The 15,926-nt window shown below is 48.9% G+C and overlaps 1 protein-coding gene across 1 annotated transcript; it reads right to left on the bottom strand.

The window, feature by feature from the left end:
* Positions 1 to 12,251: 12,251 nt before the first annotated feature.
* Positions 12,252 to 14,898, bottom strand: LOC142042472 (tubulin beta-2 chain). Its single transcript, XM_075052438.1, has 4 exons — positions 14,769 to 14,898; positions 14,146 to 14,254; positions 13,760 to 13,870; positions 12,252 to 13,545 (listed from the first exon to the last, which is right to left on the bottom strand). Exons 1-4 carry the CDS (start codon positions 14,823 to 14,825, stop codon positions 12,485 to 12,487), a joined length of 1,338 nt encoding a protein of 445 aa, XP_074908539.1. The 5' UTR covers positions 14,826 to 14,898; the 3' UTR covers positions 12,252 to 12,484.
* Positions 14,899 to 15,926: the final 1,028 nt, after the last annotated feature.

Raw genomic sequence — 15,926 nt, 5'->3', positions numbered from 1 at the left:
ACTTTCTTGGCCTCTGCTGCACCGCAGCAGCAAAGCATGCACTGCTGTGTTTTATTAGCACCCTTAACCCTGTATTTCTAGCTCAGGCCTGCTTAATCGTGCTTTGATAGAAGCACAAGAATCATTTTTCCATAGCTCAGGCACCTGAAACGAGCAGGGACTGGGTGGCGGTGACAGAGGCCACAGCCACTTTCAAGCAGCACAGCCCAGTTTAAATAGTGCTGCCAAACCTGTACATGTGGGGCTCTAATTTCAGGAACACAGAGGGCTGGCGTGAAACTACCCTGCTACTAAAGAATGGCTTTTTTCTGGGAACAGTCCAGTGGTGATTGCAGTTTGAACACCCATGGGAATAGGATAGCTTTTTTCTATAAGTGAAGTTACACTCTGTCTTACCAGACACCTGCCATGCACCTCATTTTGGAAGACTTTGAATCCTGCTCCTAGCATCTCTGCTTTTCCCTCATAGAAATAGACTGAGCTAAGTGCATGGTGGATGACCCAGGGAGGAGGGACAGCTGGGGAGCAACAGCAAGAACAGTATATATGAACCAACTGAGATACACACCTGTATCTGTGTTGTTGCCATGGAGAATATCCCAAATAAATTTCTACAGTGTCTATAATGGATTGTGCAGAAACTACTGAACTTGACTATAAAACATTAATCAATTCACAACTGTAAATTTTTCAGTAGTGAAAGTAACTTTACCACACAGCTGGCCAACCTAGCAAGGACAGCTTTACACTAGGACCAGGGAAGGGAGACGACAACCCGCAATCAAATGAGGAAGCAGTGGAGAAGGTTGGCAAAGAGAATGTGAAATGACATACCTGGTATTCAGCAAAACAGAGCTGGAGGGGGTCTACCTCAAGAACAATATGGCAGTGCTGAGGGGACAGCATGGCAGGGCAAGCTCTCGCACTTTTCCTGGGAATCATCAGGCTTGGGTGCCATTCTTAAGTGCCTCTATGCTAACGCACACAGCACGGGCAAGAAATGTGATGAGTTAGTTAGAGCTCTGCAGTTCCAGGGCTGTGGTCTCACTGGGATCACAGAGACACGACTGGAGTGCTGCGATGGAGGGATGCAGGCTCTTTAGGAAGGACAGGCTGGGAAGGCGAGGAAGGGGAGTTGTTCTTTGTGCAGAGGGCAGCAGAAACGCACAGAGCTCTGCCTGGGGGGTGGGGAATGAGCTAGCTGGGATCTAAAGGGTCAGGATTAGTGGGCAAACCAAGGTGCGCTATGTTGTGGTGGGTATCCGCTAAACACCGCCTGATCAGGAAGAGAAATAGATAAGACCTTCAGAAAACAGGTATCTGTCTGGAAGAATCCTATGGGAGATGGTCCTGGAGAAAAGAAGAGTCCAGGAGACCTGGTTGACTTCCAGGGATCACCTCCTCCAGCCTGGAGAACAGTCCATGCCAACAAGCAGGAAATCAAGCAAAGGCAGCAGGAGGCCTGTATGGATGAACATGGAGCTCCTGAGTAAACAAAAATGTAAAAAGGAAGCATTCAGCAGGTAGAAGTAGGGTCAGGTGATCCAGGAGCGATACAGAGTCACTGTCCTCATGTGCAGGGTTAGGAAAGGGTTAGGAAAGTCAAAGAATGTGAAGGACAGTGAGAATTACTTCTACAGGTCCACCTGCAGCAAAAGGAAGTCTAGGGAAATATATGGACCCACTACTGAATATTGCAGGGGACATATTCAGTGACAAAAGGACATGGAAAAAACTGAGGTACCCAGTGTCTTCACCTTGTTTTTCACTATTAAGGTTTGCCCTTAGGAATCACAAGCTTTTGAGACCTGTTGGAAAGTCTGGAGCAATGAAAATTTACTCTTGGTAGAGGAAGACCAGTTTGGGAAACATTTAAATAAATTGAACAGGTAAAAGTCCCTGGATCTTGATGAGATGCACCCAAGCGCCGAGGGAGCTGGCAGATATCATTGCGAACACACTCTTGACAATCTTTGAAAGGTCAAGCCAACCTGGGAGGTTCTCAAGGATGGGGGGAAAAAAAAAGGGTGTCACTGCTAACTTAAGAAAGGCAAGAAGGGGAATCCGAGGAACTACAGGCCAGCCAGCTTCACCTTGATTCCTAGAAAGATGGTGGAATGAATTCTCCTGAAAATCATTTCCAAACATATTAAGGTCAGGAAGGTGACTGGGAGTAGTCACCATGGTTTACGAAGGGGCAATCATGCCTGACCAACTTGATAGCCTCCTACAACAAAGTCACTGGCTTGGTAGATGAGGGAAGAGCAGTTATCATTGTTTATTTTGTGAACTTTATTTTTTGAACTGTCTCCTATAACATCCCCATAGGCAAACTGATGAGGTATGGCCTAGACAAATGGATAGCAACATGGAGTGAAAACTGGTTGAACTGCCAGGCTGAAGGACTTGAGATGAGCAACGCAAGTTCGGATGCCAGCCACCAGTAGTGTACCCCAGTGATTGATCCTGGGGCCAACACTGTTTAACTTCTTCATTAATGACTTATATGGCAAGAGAGTGCACCCTCAGCAAGTTTGCTGATGGTACAAAACTGTGAGGAGTGGCTGATACACCAGAGACTCATGCTGCCATCCAGAGGGACCTCAACAGGCTGGAGAAATGGGCTGACAGGAACCTCATGCAGTTCAACAAGGGGAAGTGCAAAGTCCTGTGTCTGGGGAGGAACAACCCCATGAACCAGTACATGCTGGGGGCCACCCAGATGGAAAGCAACTTGGGAAAAAAGGACCTGGGCATCCTGGAGGACAAGTTGAACATGAGTCAGCTACGGGCCCTTGCAGCAAAGGTGTCCAGTGGCATCCTGGGCTGTACTAGGAAGATCTTTACCAGCAGGTCAAGGAAGGGGATAAGCCATGGTGAGATACATCTGGAGTTTTGCATCCAATTCTGGGCTCCCCAGTACAAGAGAGAGATGGACATATTGGAGTCAGTCCAATGACAGGCCACAAAGGTGATTAAGGAACTGGAGCACCTGTCATAGGAGGAGAGGCTGAGAGCTGGGACTGATTGTCCTGGAGAAGGCTCAGGGGAATCTTATCAGTGTGTATAAATAATTGACGGGAAGGAACAAATAAGATGGAGCCAGGCTTTTCTCCACGGTGCCCAGTGACAGGAGGAGAGGCAATGGGCACAAACCGAGATACAAGAAATTCCATCTAAATGTAAGAAAAACCTTATTTGCTCTGGCACAGGTTGCTCAGAGAGATTGTGGAGTCTCCATTCCTGGAGATATTAAAAACCTGAGTGGACACAACCATGATTAATGTGCTCTAGCTGACCCTCCCAGGCTGAGTAAAGGACTGGACTGGATGATTTCCAGAGGTCCTGGCCAACCTCAACAATTCTGTGATTGTGTGAAAGGGAGAGAAAGAAGTGGGAGGCTGCGTGTGACCAGCAACACCGGACTGATGGTTTATTCATCTCAGTGTCTCAGTACACTATAACACTATATTGCAATTATAACAGCTTCAAAACCAGCAGATTTTTCCAAAGGTGAGATAATAATTAATGTGGTAAATCATTACCACTATCAAGAAGAAAGGTAATTGGAGCCAGAATGAACAGAGTTGTTTACATATTACTCAGATTAGCTGTGCTTAACACAATGTAAATCAATGCATAATGACACCAGTTTCACTCAATTTTTTAATCTATGGGAGGAAATACTAGTGGCTAAAGAAGTACCATATCTTTGCCCAGCATTTGGCTGCTGTGACCTTGGGAAAATACTGTGGCCATATTTTCAAAAGTGGCTCTCAGCTTGCTCCAGTGAATTGACTTGCTTATCAACTGTGGCTCTTTTTCTTGCCTAGTGCAGAAACCTCAGCTGCTGTGAAATGTCACGAGCGTGGACTGGCTCAAGCTTTGCAATGCGTGTAATTACATGTGGTGTTATTACACGTGGCTTTTGCAATCCCAAAATATCCAGAATTGTGCTGGCACTGAGATCTTTTCACCAGATTCTCTTGAAGTTTGTGTTCTTTATATCCCAGCTGTTGTAAGTATTTTCCTTTGACACATTTCTGCAATACTTAATCACAGGCAGCCTTTGTTATTGCTCACACAACTCATGCACATACATTTCTACTTGCTGTAGGCATAACCCACCCTTTTGGGCAGCGGTAGACAGTTACATATTCTCATTACTGGTGGAACTGCAACACAACTGCATCTCTGTGGGATCCACGCAAGCATTGAAGATCTTTCTAGGTGCCAAAGTATTCCTGGTAATCTACAAAGGACCAGCTTGAAGCATTCTAATTCCCCTCCTGAAGGCACCTGGACACTCCCTGAGATATCTTCTTCCCACATGCACACAGTGGTCTCCTCGGGCTTTAGAGTTATTCCACTAAGTATTCTGAGCTTTATTAGGAAAGTAATTCTTAGATGCTATAGCACCAGTCTCTTTGTAGATCCCCACTGGTTTTCGGGGGCATGTAGCTCCCCATTTTAAGACTGAGTACCTAAAGGGAGGTACATGTTTATATGTGTAAGTTCCCTCATCTACAGCAATGCTGAATATCCATGAACACACAGTGAAGCAATTAGATGTTGATTACTTGAATGTCAATTCAGAACCCTCCATTTTGGCAAACACTTTAACAAATCTCAGCCAGTAATGCTATTTAAATAGATATGGTAGTTCTCTATTGTATTTTTTAACATAGGTCCATAAATTCTAAGCGTTCGGAATTGCAAATGAAAGTCAAAACTCTCCCATTCATACAAAGGCAGTGCATGTGCCCAGGAACGCCCATGTGCCCCTCGGCAGCCGAAACTCTGCCGGCAGCACCACAGCCTGCTCCTGCCTGCATCAAACCCTACCTTCCCAGTTTCCAAGGCAACAGTGGAGCCTGGGCGATGGATGCACAAGGGAGGCAACAGGGATCCCACATTTTCATGTCTGTCCGTAATTTGCCGTTGTTCAAAAAAGAATCGCAAATGTACAAATGTGAAAGCTGCTCAAGCACAAAAAGGTCTGCCTATGGCTTTATTCTCATTTATTTGTGCTGGGTGATGTCATGTATTGCTCAGGCATGTATATCGGAGGCCACATGACTTTTTAAATCTTTCTGTTGGTACTCAAATGAGTAGGCTCTGTTCATTACCTTATTGTTTGCCTTCTACCTGGTAACTACAATATTCCCACCTGATGAGGACTGTCTGAGGTCACCTTTGAAACCTGATGCTTAATCACTTGCAGCGTACGTTAAGATAGAAGAATATTTCTGCCAGCAAGAGGGTGGAATAATTGTGAAGGTATTTTTAATTCTAGTAATAAACTACTGAAAAGGAAAATCTATTTTTATTTCAAAATTACAACCCACTGCAGGCACTAGAAGCAATTAAATACTACAATGCTAAGCATGCTTTTATGAATGAGCAAAAGCAGTTTCCTTGTAGAGTCCTCTGTACTTGTGTTTATTGTACCTGGGGGTTTGTGTGTTTGGTCAAGAACAAAAGAGGAGAGAGGATAAGTGTGTGAGAACATCACGTTACAGAGCAATTTAGAGCACTGACAATTCTAAAATGACCCGTGTTCCTTTTGAGGAAAGAACTGTTTCTTCATGAACCTAATATTTCTTCCACACCCTATGGTTTCTCTTGTGAACTTAGATTATAACCTCCAAGAGTCAGGAATTTCTGTGAGTGTGGTTGTATAGGACACAGCAAAGAGAACCCCACTCATCTGGCTTCCAAAGCTACCGCAATAAACATGATCACATGTCACAAAATGACTCCAGAAAGGGAAAAATATGTTGATCGTCATCAGGCAGCGATTTACTGAGAAGAAAGGCAAAACAATGCAGCCTCTCATTATTTCTGCTTGGCACACCAGCTGTGATGGGTAGCAGCCAGATGGCTCCTGCCCCCATCCAGGCTGCACCTACCTTTCAAGATCACTCAGGAGAAGAATACATCTGTTATCGCTACAGGCTGGGTCCTCCAGTCAAGATATGACTAAGATTCCAGCATCAATATAAATGAAATGCTGATATCACGTTTTCTAGGGTAGCTTATTTCCTGCACGTCATCGACAACAAGGCACAGATAGTGACTTTGATCTGCTAGTCACCGTTTCTTTTGTTCCTTAGCCTCCTTGCTTTATCTTGCAATCTGATAGTTACTTGTAACTCAAACTGACACAGAGCAAACTCTAAACTTTACCTTGTGATGTCTGCTAAGAGATGCAGTAGTTTGTGGTGGGATTCAATGTACCTTGTTTAAAATTGCCAGGGTTCTCTGCGGGAGAGGTGGTTGTATCGACCGAGCATCTTGCTCTGCTCTCTCCTGCTCCCAGCTGCCTGCCTTTTCCTCCTCCTTTGCACCAGTTCTCCCTCTGGCACACTCCCCAATCCCCACCCCCAGTTTACTGTCCCTAACTGTGGAGTTTAGGGAGCTGAACTGACTGGAAGAGGGGTCAGAGATGCCCTGGAGCTAGCTAAAGGAAATAACACAAAGGTAACACCTGAAGCAGGGGAATGGGACCATTCTTTTTAGCACCTGGAGAATACTGAATCAGCCCAGCCCATGCAGCTACCCACTTCTGCAAGTGGCAGTTTTCTCAATGCCCGGGAAAGCTCTAATCCAAGCTTGCTCTTTCTCCCTGCCTGCTAGGGTGGAGCTGGAATCATAGCTGGAATTTCAAAAAAAAAGAGTCATACAATTAATTTATTAATTACAAGACCAGCATTATGCTGGACTCAGAGAAGCAGACTGTAGGAATTCAATGCTTGAATTTCATTTAATGTTTGTAAAGCTTGTTGTGAGACCATTTGAATTCTGCTTGAAAACCCCGTTTAATTATTCACTATGAAGGCAATCACTACTTTTCTATTACATTCAAGGAAAATGTGGAAACATTTTTCAGTGCAAAACAACAGAGAACTGTTCGCTGAACAAGCTACACAACCTGTGCCAGGGTAGCCATTTCACCCTCTGGAGCAAGTGCTTTCACGTTCTGCTTAAACTGGATTACCATTAACATTTCTGTTTGCAATGACAGAGGCATTCTTGCCAGAAAGAAAAGAAAATATGCCTTAAATTCACCAAGGATGCCAAGTGAGAAAAATAATCTGACTATAAAAGGTGACACATGAATAAATTGAGAACAGTTAGAAAATCTCTACCCTACAAGAATCAAACACTAATAAACAAGAATTTAACAAAGCTAACTTGATTTCCTCCCTTACGAATGGAATTCTGCCCGTAAGGGAAAAATGACTTTGAGTGGGGAGGAGGGAATGACCTACTCTTAAATTATTTCTTTTTTGCTTGGATACTGTGAATAGATATCCTTCTTATACACACGCACTTTAAAAGGACACAATTTTTCTTTCTGGCAGATTCACACATAAAATACTTGAAATAGTACTGATGCTAGGAGCAGGGAAATGGTTTGCTGCTTGTTAAACTGCTCAGGGAGAGGAAAGAGTTGTCTGTCACCTGCACCGTGTCCTTTACTGGCAGAATGGCTGGGGGGGGACCAGGCTTTCACAGCTCCCCCCGATACCTTCCCTGTGTCTCAGATTCAAGTACTCAGAGGGCTCCAGCTGGACAAGCGTCCAGAAGACTCAGGGCCAAAAAATGTCTTTTTCCAAAATGCACCATGGCCTCAAGCACTTTCCTGTGACAAAATGCTTCCATTTTAAATTTTCATGTAGGCAAGCTAAAGATAACAACCATCTAAAATGGAAGTATCTGAGATCCAATAGTCTGCTCTTTCCCATCTTAATAAATAACAAACAGACCAGGACAGGTGATTGCTGGAGTATCAAAAGGCAGGTGCTTAGCATGAATGAATTTTAGATTGGAAGGGGGAAAATTCTCAAAAAATTATTTTTTTTTTCACATACAAGATCAGCTTATAACACTTATTTATAAAGGTTTATCTTGAATTGAAGAAAGGGGGAAAAATAACCTTAGTTGGATTGCCTCAGGCACATATAACACATCAAAAGAGTCACGAGCTTTGTTCTGTAGAAACGTAGAAGCAGCTGAAAAATACACGGGAAGATTGAGAAGGGGATTATTTGTAAATGAGAAAACAGGGCCTCCCCTGCAATGAGCAGGTTCAGGGGAACGGCATTACCTATAGTTCTGACACAGGCTACCACATCTGAACGGTCCCTAAAAGTATACGTTCACTATGCTTTAATGTGGAATGGAAAAGTAATATAACATCCCTTGGGAGAAAAAGTGTGTACCAAATACAGGTGGTAGCCACGTGATTTCTCCAGAGAGGATTTTATCTCCTCATAGCTTTAGCAAACAAAAATATTGGGCCTCATTAAACAGAAAGCAATAACTAAAGTGCTTCCCACTGCAAAGCACAATTTAATAGTATAACAGTGCTTCTTAAAAAAAAAATGTAGTAACACAATGAGGTGTGGGATTGGTTTGTTGGTTTTTTTTTTTTTTTGAAAAGCGATTTCAATGGAACAACCATGAAACTTGCCCTACTCAAATCCACTACCAGGGTTCATCCTGATTTTACACATAACTGCTATGGAGCTTACAGGAAGGGGCAAAGGACAAAGGAAGCGAGGGGGGGGGACCCTTTCTGGTGCAGAGAGTATTGCTAGATGCCCCAGCTCTTCTTGGTGAGGTAAGAAAATTTGTCCCTCCTGCATCAGAGCTGTGGTTTGCAGTAGTGCATCACAGCACTGTCCAGTAAGGACTCTGTCAGTCCATCAGTTTCTTTAAGCACATAATATTTGCACAGATACCTACAAGGACTTACTAGTGCTATACTCTTTTGAAGTATGTAGCATGTGATAATATCCATGAGAAGATTTCCCTGCAGAGAAGATTAGGGTTTTGCCCCATTTTGCAGAGAATTGGCTGGAGAAGAGACCAAAGATCTGGATTCCCTTCTTTCTTTAGGTTATAAATCCTATTGCTACTTTGGTTTACTGTGTTCTTTACCTCATACCTTCTGGAAAGATACACCTCACGTTTGATTCTTAGATTATCACATCACTGGGACCATTGTATATTCAGTGCAACCCAATTTCTGATGTATATAGGCACCTCACATATGTTGGGAAGAGGAGAATTGTTATTGCTCTCACTTGACAGACTGGAAAACATCTGTTGGTAAACAGCTGTAGGCCTATGTTCTCAACAGATACTTAAGTGTTTTGAAGAACCAGACCACATATTGGACTATCCTCCCACAACACTGTTGGTACAATGGCTTAGACTGAGGTCATAGAACTAAACAGGGAAGGGAAATTAGGAGAGATGGCATCTCAGTGCTACCACACCTCATTCCATTTCTATTTAAATTAAACCTACATAGTACCTAGCTGCTTCTACAGCCTTATTTGGCTTTACCATCTTCCAGCTACCAGCAGACAAACATTGAGTTGTTTGCATTCGTCAAGACATTCTGCTAATGTGCTTAAAAATGCCACACATTTAATAAATGGAACAAAAAAAGGAGATTGTTCCCTTCCCCAACACCATCAGCTCTAACTATCAACAGAGGAGAATGCTTCCCTGCAGGCCACCACTGACATACTGAAACAAAAATACATTGCTTGATATTATTAACTTCTATCTCCACACAAATAAGGCATTGTAAGTGGCTTAAGCTGCACATCACTAAGTCTGTACTATCTATCCTCATTTCTTCCAGACAGGATGCCTCATGCAAGACCTTTAGCCTTAGAGGTGTCGTTCATCACGTGGACCAATACAAATCAATACCCAACAGAGGTTAAGGCAGTCAGATTACCTAATCTGAAATCCTTTCAGTGCTTCTGCTTTCTTTGTGAAATAGAAGTGCAACCATGAGCATTTGCAAAGACATCTGCTTGTTGTTTGCTATACAGCAGTCAGTCTCCAGGTTTTATAGTGAATGGTCCCCTGGATGATTGATACAGCTAAAGCTCAAAGATCCAACAGAAGAAAAAAAACGGTACTGCAGCCCCCAGGCCCCATACAAGACTCATCCTCCCTTATAGTTGACCTACAGTTCCTACCAAGGAGTTTTCAACCTCCCCTCTAAATCTTCCAGTACACCCTTTCCCTGTATTTCTCTCAACTCCTACTGAAATGGTGGTTTATTTTTTTTTAATAATTATGACTGGCAAATAAGCTGTGTAGGATTTATGAAAGGACATGTTTCTGCCTAGAGTATCTCTATTTAAGGTTTCTCTTCCTCTAGAAAAAACAGAATACAAACAACAGCAAGCAATGTAGGATGGTGTCCTACTTTGTAGTAAGGGAGCTGTAGTGAAATGTGTCACTTGGGTAGCTATATTTAAGGGTTAGCTAGAGACAGAGTGTAATTACACTAAGAATTAGAAGCTAGACGTGCTGAACACTAGTGAAACCTGCTACAGTTCCATGGCAAAAAGGAAGATCTTTACTACCAAAGACCAGGTTCTCATCTTTTAGGTAAACTTTGTTTAAATTCGTTTGCTGGCTGCCCATCTCAGCTTTACAAACAAAGCTATATGATAAACAGTTTCAAGTGCAACCCAGCTAGGTAATTTCAAGGGAAGGTTACTGTGACAACCAGATAAGCTGTTATTTCCCCAAAGGGCCTGGGGCAGCATGTATTAACTCAAGTTACTAAAATAACCTCAATTTGTTTAATGCTTAATCCTAGAACTGCTCAAGTGCAAAGAAACACAAGTACTACTGTGGGTATATATGGTTGTATTTGTTTACTGGCAGTTCAGGCAGTTTAAGTGCTTCTCGCTCCTCTTCACAGGGTGTACACCAGAAATGAAGCATATAGATGAGAGAAAAGCTTTAGCAAGTGCCTGTTGTCCTGCATACCAGGTTAATAGGCCCATCAGCGGAGGAACAGGGTACACTCAGAGCAGTGTCTGCAGGCAGTGGAGTCAATTAACAAGGCCAAAACAGGCAAGATATTACTTATGCACAGCAGCAACCTTTTAAGTCCTTATTCCAGTAATGCCTTGCAAGCATTTCATTAAAGGATCACAAAAGAGGTTGCACACATGTGGATACCAGCTCTTTCAGAGTAGTAAGGACCACAGTAACTGTAGCATTGGTAGCAGTTCTCAAAGCAACACTTTTTTTAGTACAGGAACACTCCCCTAAGTGGTGTTTAGGTGAACTAAGGACTCAGCTTACATATTGGGTAACTGCTATACTCCATGGGGGATTTTACTCATTTTGTAGGAGTAAGAAAAGTCTCATAGACCCTATAACTACTGACGACTGCATTGTAGACTCACTTGGGGTTCTTGCATCCTTTAAGCGTACGGCAACATAAATCCCCCCCCCGTCACTGTAAGGAAACCACGCTTACCTTTACACAGATGCACAACAGGGTGCTGCTGCACTGCTCTCACCTGCCTGGGTAGAGGGTCCATTTCTTGCTGCAGGGACCAAGAGCATCAAACAGCAGCCCTGTAAGCACATAACTTGGAGGCAGGAGACAGCTATTGTCAGAGGATCTATAGGTGACTGCTCCAAGATTGTATGTATGCTCTGGGCAGCCTTTTGAGCCATGTTATCTAGAAATCTGCCCATCACCTCTTATCTCCTGAAGGGAATTGATTGCCCTGAAGAGTCAATCCCTTTACAGTTAAGGGCAGCTTAGTGGCTATTTTTGGGAAACACTCAATAATGTTACACCTGAAGAGAAAGTTCAGCTTTTTAATCAGCTTCAAGTTGTCTGCTAGTACAGACCCATGCTTCTCAACATGGACTTTTTATATTTAGAGAGAAGGGTTGGGGGAAGATAAGACAGCTCAGGATCAAGTCAAATCACAGGCAGCCACCCATACGCATGTAAGATATGCCCTGGAAGAAGTTAAGTAAGAGCTGCTGAATGGCAGTGGGTAAGCCTGCAGCTATCCTGTCAAATCAGTTTTGACATCTTGTAATGTGGAATTCAATACCTTCTCACTGACCTCACTACTATGTATGTCCATAAATAGGAGTTGCAGGATTCTCAAGTGCAGTGTCTTGTTTCTATTAGCTGAGGCAGCTTTCTTCCCAACAATAGATTAGCTGTTGGACACAAGTGTCTAACAGTGAACCCCCAGTTTCCATAAATTAGCTACCATCTGAAGCTGAGCAACTGCAGTTTCCTCATACTGCTAAATTCACTGCCTGAGAAATCTTGTTTTATTGAGTTTACCTTTTCATTGAGATTAAGGATTAAACTGAGAAGGGAAGCTACAGAAAACTACACAAGAGTTATTTTCTTAATCTAGACAGAAATAAGGCAGAGGAGACAGTTTAGGACACAAAAAGCCTTTATGTTTGAGAAGTTAACCATTTCAACAGAAGACTCTGAAGTATTTTTGCAACTACTGTTACATTGGACAGTCAAGGATACAAAACTGCTGACAGAAGCAACAGTGGAGAGCACCAAATTAAAAAATGCATGCTTCAGCACAACTGCACAGATTCCTCCTCTCAATGAACACTTGCCTGCTCAGACTATACTTAACTCCTACCCATTTCAACTTTACGCCTCATCTTCCTCTCCTTCCTCTTCAAATTCCCCCTGCTCATCAGCAGTGGCATCCTGGTATTGCTGGTATTCGGAGACCAGGTCATTCATGTTGCTCTCGGCCTCCGTGAACTCCATTTCATCCATGCCCTCGCCGGTGTACCAGTGCAAGAAAGCCTTGCGCCGGAACATGGCCGTGAACTGCTCCGAGATCCTCTTGAAGAGCTCCTGAATAGCCGTGCTGTTGCCGATGAAGGTGGCGGACATCTTGAGGCCGCGCGGGGGGATGTCGCAGACGGCCGTCTTCACGTTGTTGGGGATCCACTCCACAAAGTAGCTGCTGTTCTTGTTCTGCACGTTGAGCATCTGCTCGTCCACCTCCTTCATGGACATGCGGCCCCGGAAGATGGCGGCCACCGTCAGGTAGCGGCCGTGGCGGGGATCGCAGGCGGCCATCATGTTCTTGGAGTCGAACATCTGCTGCGTCAGCTCGGGCACCGTCAGGGCTCGGTACTGCTGGCTGCCGCGGCTGGTGAGAGGGGCGAAGCCCGGCATGAAGAAGTGCAGCCGGGGGAAAGGCACCATGTTGACCGCCAGCTTGCGCAGGTCGGCGTTCAGCTGGCCGGGGAAGCGAAGGCAGGTGGTCACGCCGCTCATGGTGGCCGACACCAGGTGGTTGAGGTCCCCGTACGTGGGAGTGGTCAGCTTCAGGGTGCGGAAGCAAATGTCATACAGGGCCTCGTTGTCAATGCAGTAGGTCTCGTCCGTGTTCTCCACCAGCTGGTGCACAGAGAGGGTGGCATTGTAGGGCTCCACCACCGTGTCCGACACCTTGGGGGAGGGCATGACGCTGAAGGTGTTCATGATGCGGTCGGGGTACTCCTCCCGGATCTTGCTGATGAGGAGGGTGCCCATCCCAGAGCCCGTGCCGCCGCCCAACGAGTGGGTCAACTGGAAGCCCTGGAGGCAGTCGCAGCTCTCCGACTCCTTCCTCACCACGTCCAAGACGGAGTCCACCAGCTCGGCGCCTTCCGTGTAGTGCCCCTTGGCCCAGTTGTTGCCAGCCCCGCTCTGACCTGGAGGGCAGACCAGAAGCAAGGTGCCGCGTTAGCGCCCTTGGGAGGAACAGAGACGACGCCTCTTCTCCTGCCCCGTGGGATTCCCCCCTCACTTCCACCCCCACGGGGCTATCGGGATTCAGGACCCGCAGGGTCCCTCGCCTGCTCTCTCCGAGCCTTTTCCGTGCGGGGAGCTCCCACTCCGGGACTCCTCCATCCCACGCTCACTCACCAAAGACAAAGTTGTCAGGCCGGAAGATCTGTCCAAAGGGGCCGGAGCGCACGGAGTCCATCGTGCCAGGCTCCAGGTCCACCAGGATGGCACGGGGGACATACTTGTTACCTGTGGGAGGAACCAGCACCAGTGTCACAGGAGCCCTGCCATGCTCCCTTCCCCCTCCCCACAATTTGCTGCCCAGGACAAGGAAGGGATGAGGGAGTCCACAGGGAGGTAGCTGGGGATGGGAATGCAAAACCGCCATTTCAGCTGTGCCGGGACATCGCCCATCGCGGGGAGGACTGAGGCACAACTCCCACGGCAGGATGTGCTGGGGACACCCGTGGCAGCCCCCCCTCCCCACGCCCCGGGCCGGGAAGCTCGTTACGGAGGGGCGTTACCGGTGGCTTCATTGTAGTAGACGTTGATCCTCTCCAGCTGCAGGTCGCTGTCCCCGTGGTAGCTGCCCGTGGGGTCGATGCCATGCTCGTCGCTGATGACCTCCCAGAACTGCGGGGACCGGGGGGAAGGACGGACAGACGGACGGGGGGGGGGGGTCAGCGCCGCCACGCCCCGCCCGCGCCCCCTGGCCGAAGCCCCGCGACGTGGCGCGCGGGGATTCGCCGCGCGTGGGGGCCGCCCCCGCCAGACGCGGCCGCTACCGCGCCCCTCACCGCCCCCCCCACACCCCCCCGCCACCGACGGGAGGGGTGTGGCACCGGCTCGGCGCCCCCTTCCCCCGCCCGCCCGCGACCCCTGCAGCCGGCGGGGGGCGGAGGGACGGCAGGGCAGCCCTCCCCACCCCCCCCCACCGAGGGCGCGCCGCAGAAGCCCCCCGCGTTCCCCCGCGGGGCGACAGCCGGGAGCCGCCCCGCACACACCCTCCGGCGGCGGCGGCGGGGCGAGCCCGTCGGTGCTCCGCAGCGGGAAGGAGGGTCCTACCGCCACCGTTCTCCGCGGGACACGCGGAGCCCGGCGGAGGGGGCACCGCCCCGGGCAGACGACCAGGGGCGCCGGCCCGTACCTTGGCGCCGATCTGGTTGCCGCACTGCCCGGCCTGGATGTGCACGATCTCACGCATGGTGCCGGTGTCCGACGCTGCTCCCGCCGCCGCTGCCGCCGCCTTCTCCGCCCGCTCCCGCACTCGCCGCTGCGGCGGCCGCGCCCCGCGCCGCCCCTTAAATCGGGCGCCGCGCCCCGCCCCGCCGGTGACGTCATGCGGGGCCGCCGCGGAGCCAATGGGCGCGCGGGGGCGGGGCGTGGCTGCGGCATTGTCTCCCGCAGCGGGAGGCGGGGCGGGGCCCTGGGGGGCGGGGCCATGGGAGGGGCGTGGCTCCCTGGGAGCGGCCGCGGCGCACCGGTGCCGCCACCGCCCGCCGCTGCAGCCGCCCCGGTTCGCCGCTGACAGCGGGGACAAAGGCGCGGAGCCCGGCGGTGGGGCGGCCGTCCTGGGCCGGCTACGTGTGTGAAGCGGCCCCGCTGCCGGCGGCCGCCGTCCCTCCGCCCTCCCGCGGCCGCCGCAGCCTTTTGTTCCCCGAGACGTGCAGCTTTCCCTGCCGCAGCAGCGGGCGTTGCCGCGGGGGAGGGGGGGAGCCCGGCGGCTGCCCCCACCCCCCCGCCGGTGTCTCCGTTCACACGGTGCCGGCGGGAGACTCCCCTCCCCGCGGGGGCACCTCGCCCCCACCGGCAGCACCAAGCGCCGGTGATTGCCGCTCCCCTGCCTGCACAAGCCCGCCCCGGCGGTCAGGACCCCCGCGCCCTGACCCGGTTCGTCTACCCCCGGCAGGACGCGGGTGGATTTCCCCCCCACAGCACGGGCTGTGCCGTGTAACCTCTCCTCTGCCCACCCTGCCCTATACCCAGCCGCCCCCCGAGCCACCCCCGCCGGCCGCTCCCCGGGTGCCGAGCTCGGCTTTTCTTTCTCCGCCTAAAAAAGTCGGATTTAGTTCCCGTAGCTGAGCCAGGAGCCGCTCTCCAGCCAAGCGACCGGCTCCCCGCTGCCCCCCCTTCGGCTGCGGCCACCGGCGACCCTCAGCCAGACAAAAGACAACGCCGGTGCTGCCGCACAGGGCCCGGGGGCTTTGGGGGGGGGAGAGGGGGGTATTTTCCCTTCGTTCTGCAGCAACCGGGTCTTGCACACTCGCAGCACTTTGTCGCTTCGTTGCGGATTTACACATGCTGA

This window comes from Buteo buteo, chromosome 20 (assembly GCF_964188355.1).
Source record: "Buteo buteo chromosome 20, bButBut1.hap1.1, whole genome shotgun sequence".
Taxonomy (NCBI): domain Eukaryota; kingdom Metazoa; phylum Chordata; class Aves; order Accipitriformes; family Accipitridae; genus Buteo; species Buteo buteo.
Note: the sequence above shows the minus strand (reverse complement) of the source record. Positions and strands in the feature narration are given on the sequence as shown.

What these genes read in the sequence shown, in the direction of transcription:
- LOC142042472 (XM_075052438.1), bottom strand. Translation starts at nt 14,825, where the DNA reads ATGCGTGAGATCGTGCACATCCAGGCCGGGCAGTGCGGCAACCAGATC. An exon ending in CTACTACAATGAAGCCACCG is followed by an intron (nt 13,871 to 14,145) that starts GTAACGCCCCTC and finishes TTCCTCCCACAG; the next exon opens with GTAACAAGTATGTCCCCCGT. An exon ending in GCCTGACAACTTTGTCTTTG is followed by an intron (nt 13,546 to 13,759) that starts GTGAGTGAGCGT and finishes TCTGCCCTCCAG; the next exon opens with GTCAGAGCGGGGCTGGCAAC.